Raw genomic sequence first — 9,031 nt, forward strand, 5'->3', positions numbered from 1 at the left:
GCTGAGGACTCACAGTACCTCCTGCAGCACTGAGCATACAGCTGGTGCTTAATAAATGCTTGGTGACTGATTCATTTTTACTCCTTCTAGACGATCATGGGTACTTTCCATCCTCCTTGATCCTCAACCCCTATGGGCAGAAGCAGGCTGTGGGTCTTGGAACTCTCAAGAAGGGGGGGGCCTTTGGGTTGTGTACGCAGAACCCAAAGGTGTCATAACAGCCTCGAGTCCCCGTAAGCAGGTGGGTCTATTGCTCAGATGACCAGATGGTCCCCCCAGCTCTGCCCCACCACAGGCTGAGCCAGGCCAAGGCTTACTGTGCTGTCCTGAAGGTACCGCTCCCAGATCCTGGCCGTCAGCCCGTGCCCAGCATCACAGGGCGAGTCCGGAGACACGATCATGTGATTGACCAGGGCTGACAGGTGGGTCCTCACGGTGGACAGGTGTCTGCAGTAGGCAAGCCCTGGAGAGGGAGGGAGGGAAGCCATCATCCACCATCCAACCTACCTTGCCTCGTCTCACGGATCTCAAAGCACTGCCCTGCCTGCAATCCTCGTGAACCCTCATGACCTAGAAAGTCCCATCATCCCTCTCTTCCAGACGAGGAATGGGGCTCCGAGGGGCAAAATCCCTTGCTGGCTTGACCGCTTAATAGTTGTGTGAGCCTGGGGACGTCCAATCACCTTTCTCAGCCTGGGCCAGGGTGACATTACCTCTTCTGCCAGAAGCCAAGGCATTTAATCCATGGGCAGGAGGCAGTAAGTGACCCCACAGGCTCACTGTGCCTCTGGGTGCCTCCAACCCATCCCAAGAGAGACGGAGGATGGCAGAGGTGGACGACTTGTGTTCAAAGTGCAGCCGGATAAAGAAGGCCCTGGGAGATGCACCTGGTTTGCTTTCAAAGATGGCCCTGCATTCTTAAAGGAATGCCTGCCAACCTGCTGCCCTTCAGCTGGGCACATGGAGGGCACAGTGCCTGGTAAACGGAGATACTCAGCAAATGCTGGCCTGTGTCTGCTCCGTGCCCCCTCCCTCTGGCTCTCCCTTATCAACTCCTAGAGAGGACCCTGGGCCTTCCGGAGCCCGAGGACTGGCCCCTACCAGCAATGAGGAGGATGAGGGAGAAGAGGAAAAGGACGGGGAGGAGGGAGAGGAGGGAGAGGAGGGAGAGGAGGGAGAGGGAGAAGAGGAGGAAATGGCTAACACTTACACAAGCACATACTACATGCCAGGGAGCTGCCCAGAGCTCACATACTTAACTCACTAAATTCTCATGACAACCATATAAAACAGGTACTCCTACCTTCTCCATCTTATAGATGGGGATACTGAGGCACAGACTGCTTCTGTCTCTTGCCCAGGTCACACTGCTAGGAAGTGCAGAGTTGGTATTTGAACCCAAGCTGCATAGCGCCAGAACCCGGGCTCTCAACCACCATCAGGGATGAGCCATTGAATGCGATAACACTGTTCAAGATCCATCTCGACCCCCAACCCCATCCTCCAGGAAGCTCTTCCATTTGGGTCCCATAAATACGCATCCAGGGCCTGCTCCACGCCAGGCCCTGCATTAGGCACCGGGGATGGGTGATAACAGGCAAAAACCTTGACCTTGGGAGCCCACGCTCCCCCTGTCTCTCCAGTCGCTCGGGCACATGGCTGGCACTGCTATTCTGCAGGCCCACGCAGGATACATTAACACTTTTCTAGAATCCCTGACATATTGTCTCCCCCATCTAGGCTGGGAGGCGGGGAAAATAAAACGTGCTAAGAATCAACACAGCAGAGTGAAAAACAACAGCAGCAGCAGCAGCCTTTGGGTCAGGCAGGCCTAGGTTTGAGTCCCAGCTCTGTCCTGTATTAGCTGTGTGACCTTGGACAAGTTACTTTGCCTCCTTGTGCCTTAGTTTCCCCATGTGTTAAATGGAAATAATCAGAATACCTGTATTTAACTTTTAATTTTTAACTTCTCCTTACTCTTCTGCTTCTGCCCATAGGTGAGGGGAGCCGACTTGTACTGAGCACCCATGACATGTAACGCCAGGTGCCAGGGGCTTTATACATGCTTCTCATTTAATTCTGAGAACAAACCCTCCTAGGTGGGCACCGAGGATGCAATGTTGACTAACCACAGCCCTGCTACCGAGGAGCCCCGTCGTTGGCTGTCCTCTCTGAGAGCCCAGAGATAAAATTTATGCCCAGTCTCTGGTTGAGGAAGTTCAGGCTCCGAGAAGTCCGCGTAACTTCACTAACACTAGACACATCTGAGCGGAGGTTCCCGTGCCAGAGCCAGGCTCCTTCCCCCAATGCAGAGGCCATACGACAGGCATTCGAGAAACACGCCCGTAGACCACAATGGCAAATGAGGCCGATACGCACATCCATAGAAGGCTCTGGAAAGGATCTGGTACTTCATGTTGTCACAGAGGAGCTTCAGTGGGGCCCTGCAGGTGGAGGAAGAGAGGATACTTAGAAAAGACCATACAGAGCCCACGTTTGCTGGAGGAACTCAGCTCGTTACCTGTAGGGGGCAGATTAAAACCAGCCAGCCAAGGGGACTCTGGGGGGACTACTGTTTCTACCCATACCGCCACTTCTCCTATCAGCTTTGGGGTCACTCTCTCCCCAGCTCTCTGCGGTTTGGATGGGGCTGATCCGACCCAGTACAGGACTCAGGCTAGAGTCACAGGCACTGGGTAAGAGGTGGCCATGTGATCCAACCTGAGCCAAGGAGAATGAGCCCCAGACTCATTTTGTTGGAACTCCAGGGAAATTCACACTCTTCTCTCTGCTCGAGGTCCTAAGCCAGAGGGATGTAGGGCGGCGGCTGCTGGGATCCAGTTCTGCCCCTGCATAGGAACGGCCTGCCCGAGAATGAAAGTATCACGGTGGCAGTCAGAGGCAAGAGCTGAACAAACAGAGATTTGTGTTCTGAGCATCTGGAGCCAACGGTGCCTGAAGTCATCACACCTCTAGGCTCCTCAGTTCTGTCGAGATTTTCTTTTGTATTTGAACCAGTCTGAAGTGGGTTTCTGTCACTTGCACAAAGAGTTCGGACTTCCGAAGTGAGCCAGCTAAACCAAACTGAGCCGAACCGGGACTCAGAGTCTGGCTGACTGCGAGGTAGGTGATGCCTCAGAGCTTCTTCTTGCGTGGGAATTTGGGGGGGATGCTGTTTTGGCTGAAAGAGGAGAGGGGAGAAAGGCCCCAGCACTGTTGGGGAAATCAAGGACTGCTGATGGGAGTGTTCTGCATCCTTGCAGAGAGCAGAGTGGAGGAATATCTGCACATTTTTTTCTCAGGACATCCTGGGGACACCCAGGAAATCTCAAAAAGACAAGAAGGAGGCATGGCTAAAGTACTCCAGTTACACACATGGAGGCATTAAACATTAAAATCACCCTCATTGTGCCCTCAGGTTGGTGGGGCTCAGGCTTGCTCAGTTTACCTAAGAACAGCATAACACAGCTGTCCCACAGTGGACTTGGCCATTTGAAAGGTGGTGAGCTCCCCGTCACTACAGGTGTGTAAGCAGATGCCATGAGAGGGGATACTAGGTTAGAACAGCGTTTTTCAATGGCCCATGGACCACAGCCCAAGAATCACTTGGAATTTCTCCAATGTGCAGATTCCTGGGCCCCGCACAGACCTACTCAATCAGGACCCCTAAGGAAGTTGTCTCAGAACCAGTGTCACCTCCCCGCGGTGATTCTGATGCAGACAGACATGAGAGACTCTCTGGTTACAAGAGTGCTTCTCAAACTGAAAAGTGTGCACATGATCTTAGGATCCTGTTAAATGCAGATTCTGCTTCTGGACCACGTGCTGAAAGGCAGGCCTTAGATGACTGCAAAAATGTGATGTCAGCTCCCACCCCTTAAGCTCCTATGGCTGAAGACTGGACCACCCACTGGGCCAGAGGCCCGGCATGGAAAAAGGGATTCCATTATCCTCAGCCAGGCCACGTGGCATCAGCTGAGAAACAAGACGAGTCCTATTATTGCACTGAGTAGCCCTGAAGACACACGAGATCTATGGGCCAGGAAATAGATGATCTGGGGATCGAACTTTATCCAATAAAATAAGAAGCGTCACTTACTGAGCATTGCCAGGTGCTGGGTCCCACCTGCTGGCCATGTTAAACCAGTATCTCATTTGTCCTTACGATAGCTATACAAAGCAAGCATTTGTATTCCCATTCGGCAGAGGAGCAAACTGAGGCACGTGTGGTTGGCAGTGAGTAGTATTTCTAGTTTCTGCCTTCCAGGAGCATGATAGGCCTGTGGTGGATGGGGTCAATGAGGCGTGAGCAGAAAGAGTATGTGCTGCATTCAGGGTGGAGCATTTCATTGTCGTGCAGGCGCCCCAGAGCTGCCTTTCCCTCTTTCACTGCGACTGGGAATATTCAAGATGGTGTGGCTCCATCAGCCAGGCCCTTTAATGTGGAGCAAGCAGAGCCCCCAGCCGACCCACGATAGACACACAGAATGCACGATGAATCAACCTTTGTTGTACTGAGCCACTGAGATTTCAGGACTGTTACTGCAACATAACCTTGGTTATCCTGACTGATACATGGAAGGAAGCTCCTATAGCTAGGACTTCACAAGGCTAGGATTTAACCCAGACCTCGATGATTCCATAGCTTATGTTCCTCCTCTGAATTCAGTGCTGGGCAAGAAATGGGCATCTATAAATCTTTGGCAAATCCTTCCATACCCTCCGCCCACAGATTAAGCCCCTCATACCTCTCATGGTTGCACCCATTGGATGAGCCACCATCGGCCAAGCCACTCTGTGAACAGGATGAGCAGGAGGACTTCCGGGGGCTGGGTTGCCATAGGGGCGGTAGGTTGCTCACGGAGACATCCATCAGGTCCTGGGGGACTGTGATGGACACGAGGGATGGAGCAAGAGCCCCGGTTAAGCCTATGTGGGTCACAGAAACCTCATCCCAAAGCAAGCAGCTCGCCCCTAGGCCAGCACAGGGACAGGGAAAGACCCTGAATGTGATAGTCGGAGACAGCGACCCCAATCATTATCTGACCCAGACCTTTGAGCCCACCTGATCCAATGAAAGCCACCACCAAGATCTGGGGCCCTCAGCAGACAGGCAGAGCTAATGACAGCTGAAGAGAGAGGAAGAAGTGGGGCATGGGGGGAAAGAGAGAGAGAGAGAGACAAGAGCCAAGGAAAGAGACCCAGTCCCAGAGCAGGAGGCCGAGCCTCACCATGTTGTCATTCAAGTGTCCTCACAGGAGGCTGACAAGAAGGAAGAGGAGCCTGCTGGGGGCTTCTGGGGAAGGTTGATGGTCCTGAGTCCCCAGAGATAGACTCTCTGGGAGAGAGAGTCTCTAGTGGGGAGACAGAAGGGAGCCTAACTCAACACATGAGGCAGGGCACCCAAGGGCAAGGGACTCAATGGAGTTCCTGCTGATGAGACCACCTGCACCGTCCATCATCCTGAGCCATATGGCTCTTCCACCAACGGGTCTCAAGCAGGTGGGCGACTCCCACCCAGAATCATGCGGCGGGGAGAGGGGCGCTTGTTAAAAAGCCATATGCCTGTATCCCACCCCCAACCTCCTGGAGATACAGGCCTTAAGTCTGTATAGCAAAAAACAATCCTGATAACAGCAGCACGTTCGAGAACCAAGAGGGCATGACCGATCTCCTAACACGCGTACTGGTGACTCCTGATCACGGGCTCCCAGGATACAGCACTTAGAGTTTCCCTCACTGCCTTCTCTCCCAGCTCCATGGAAACCGCCCCGTCTGCAGAGCTGCAGGACAAACACAACGGTGACTCACACATTACACAATTTCTGCCATTAACTTCCTAGACTCTTGGCAGTTCCAGACAGGTGCAAAAATTTTATTTTCTCCAGGACAGAGCTCGGTAAACATTTTCCGTCACGGGCCAGGCAGTAAACATTTTAGGGTTTGTGAACCACTTGGCCGTGATCATAAACCACTCAACTTTGCCGTCAGAATGCAAAAGAGCCATCCACAAGATGCAAACACATGAGCACGGCTATGTTCCAATAAAACTTTATTTATGGACACTGAAATCTGAGTTTCATATCATTTTTCACAGGTTGCAAATATTACTCTGCTTTGGATTTTTGTCAATCACTAGATTGACGGTAAACGGTAAAAACCGTTCTTAGGTCATGGGTAGTACTAAATGCGGTTGGCTCCGGCCCGTGGGCCCTAGGTTGCCAAGCCCTGACCTAGGAGATTGAGAAGGGTGCACATCTGCCCCACAGGCCATCCCCCCTCAAGGATGACTGGCAATCCCTGGCCTGTTCCCTCGGGCTGCAAGGTGGGGGGTAGTTGTGGACCCAGGGCCACTTGTCATCAGAGCTCAGGGGCTGACAGGGGCAGCCCTACCCACGGATAATGCAGAAAGCTCCTCCCCAAGCTGACTCACTGATGAGCTGGCCAAGAAAGACCAGTGAGCCCCTGTAAAATGTTCTAGAAAAGCATCCCCAGTTCTCCGCCAATCTCAGGGAAGCACTGATCGGTTTCAGCAAGGTGCGGCCAGTATGCCTTGGCCCCAGCCCCTCACACTCCACCGGCATCACCAGTGGACCCCTTCCTTACGGATCCCACAACACTCTAAGCTGCATCCTGCCACGTGGAGGCTGGACAGCGTGAGGGCATCGTTTGTCTCCCACTTCCCTCGCCCGGGGGACCAAGACTCAAATGACAACATGGCAGAGGTGGCCAGCACCCAGCCCCAGGCGTGGGAGGAGCCCAGACGTTACTGGGGGGCTGTAGCTTCAGGCCCGGCCTGGGGAAGGTGGCGTCCCATCTGGCTCGCGCCCACTGACCGCCCCTGGCCACCACCAGCACGGACCGGCCGGCAGGAACCACCGTCCAGGCGGGGCTCTCCGAGTCGGGGGCAGTGCTGCCCAGGGAGTCAGGAGCAACTTGAGACAAAAAACAAAAAGCACCAGTGAAATGAAATGTCTGGGGTGGGCAGAACACTGAAACAGCCAAGGAACCCACTCCTCGGGGCTTTACCTCTCCTCTGCCCAGTTCTGCCCAGCTCCCATGTACTGTGTTGGCTTCGAGGAAGAAAGAATGCCTGATGCTTATAAAACGCCCTACTATGTGCTGGCTGCTGTGCAGGCATGGGATTGCTTTATCATCCTACCCCGTAGGGGATGCACCTCTTCTCCCATTCTGCAGAAGGGGAAACTGAGGCTCAGAATGACAACAGTACTTAACCACCCACAGCCCCAGCAGGTGGTATTTGGCGTTAACAGCTCTTTCTGACCAAGGTCCCCTTTCTCTTTCTGCTATCATTTACTGAGAGCAAGTACTACTATTATCCCCTTTCACAGCTTTGGAAACTGAAGCACAGATGTAATAAGCATCATGCCCAAGACCACCCAGCGAATAAACAGTGGAGCTGGGATTCCGACCCAGGGCATCAGACCCCAAGACCTTATTCATACTCTCCTGACTGATATCCCCGCAACATCATCCATGCTCTATCTAGACCAGCAGTTCTCAACTGGGGCAATTCTGGCTCCTCAAGGACGTTTGGCGATGTCTGGAGACATTTTTTTGTCATGATAACCTGAGAATTTGCTAGATGTAACTGGCATCTATCCAGTGGGTAGAGGCCAGGGATGCTGCTTACCTTCCTATAATGCACAAGACACCCCCCCCCCAAACATACAATTATTCAGTCCAATATGTCAACCCTGCCCTAGACCAGCTCTGTTCAATAGGAATCCACCCTGAGCCACATGCTTAATTTAGAAGTTTCTAGTAGCCACACTAAAAGGGGGAAAAGAAACAGATGAAATCAATTTCGACAATATATTCTGTTTAACCCAGTGTATCCCTAATGTTACCATTTTAACATAGAGTCAATATAAAATCACTGGTGAGATTTTTTTGCATTCTTTTCTGTTGTTGCTCCAAAATCTTCAGAATGCAGCGTGTCTTTTACACTTAATGCACATCTCCATTCGAACTCGCTGCATTTCAAGCGCTGGGGAGCCGCACGCGCTCACGCCTACCATGCCAGATGGTACAGACAGTCCCAGCAACGCAGGAGTCTGAAAATGCCCTCCTCTGACTCTGAACCTGTCTCCATGTTTCAGAACTTGTCTCTGCCTCTGTGCACAAGGACCAGGTGGTGAAGACAGAGGCAAGAAGACACGGAGAGGGGGTTTAGAACCGTTTATGGCCACATCATCCTTCCCCACAGGGCCAAAGTCTTCTCTCTTATTACTTAAAGCAGGCATCTGCAAACTTCGTCTATGAAGGGCCAGATAGTAAATATTTTCGGCTTTGTGGGCCACACAGTCTCTGTCACAACAATCGCACTCCGTTGCTATGGTGTGAAAGCAGCCACACACAATATGGATAGGAATGGGCGGGGCTGTACTCCAATAAAACTTTATTTACAAAAATAGGCAGTGGGCCAAATCTGGACCACAGGAAGGAGTTTGCCCATTTCTGATTTAGACACTTCTTCAGAAAGGACTTCCTTGTTCTCAAAGATGAAAACCATACATGATTGTGTTAAGCTCTGTGGGGCTCAGGCCCCCCCAAAAAATCAACCAAGGATGGATGGGGCACCCCTGCCATGTGGGCTGAATCTGAGCTTGGGGATGAAGCGGGTGAAACCACAATATCCCCACATCCGGGTCAAAGCAATCCGCCAGGAGTGGTTGTGAGAGGCAGTCTCTGGAGCCAGGGCACCCGGGTTTAAATTCCAACCACACTGCGGATGAGCTGTGCCACTCTGGGCCAGTTTCTTAACCTTTCTGTGCCTCGATCTCCTCTTCTGAAAAACGGGGGTTGGTGAGGACACTGGCACCTCCCTGGGAGGGCGGTGGTGAGGATTAAATTAGTTACAACTTTGCAATGTCCACAATAGCCAAACTGTGGAAAGAGCCAAGATGTCCATCGACAGATGACTGGATAAAGAAGATGTGGTATATATATACAATGGAATATTATGCAGCCATCAAAAGGAATGAGATCTTGCCATTTGCAACGACGT

General features: G+C 52.1%; 1 protein-coding gene across 3 annotated transcripts in view; it reads right to left on the reverse strand.

Annotated features, from left to right (window-relative positions):
- The window catches only part of SGSM1 (small G protein signaling modulator 1), an 89,165-nt gene that overhangs the window by 29,778 nt on the left and 50,356 nt on the right, over window positions 1-9,031 (reverse strand). For 2 of the 3 annotated variants that reach the window (XM_081801953.1, XM_081801952.1), the window contains exons 13-16: window positions 6,771-6,935; window positions 4,749-4,887; window positions 2,380-2,444; window positions 318-463 (exon numbers count right to left, since the gene is read on the reverse strand). In XM_081801953.1, the coding sequence (XP_081658079.1) occupies window positions 318-463; window positions 2,380-2,444; window positions 4,749-4,887; window positions 6,771-6,935 (515 nt within the window). The remainder of the gene's footprint in view (window positions 1-317; window positions 464-2,379; window positions 2,445-4,748; window positions 4,888-6,770; window positions 6,936-9,031) is intronic. The other variant, XM_081801954.1, reaches the window with a different exon arrangement.

This window comes from Leptonychotes weddellii, chromosome 13, assembly GCF_054177405.1.
Source record: "Leptonychotes weddellii isolate Sample4059 chromosome 13, ASM5417740v2, whole genome shotgun sequence".
Lineage (NCBI taxonomy): Eukaryota > Metazoa > Chordata > Mammalia > Carnivora > Phocidae > Leptonychotes > Leptonychotes weddellii.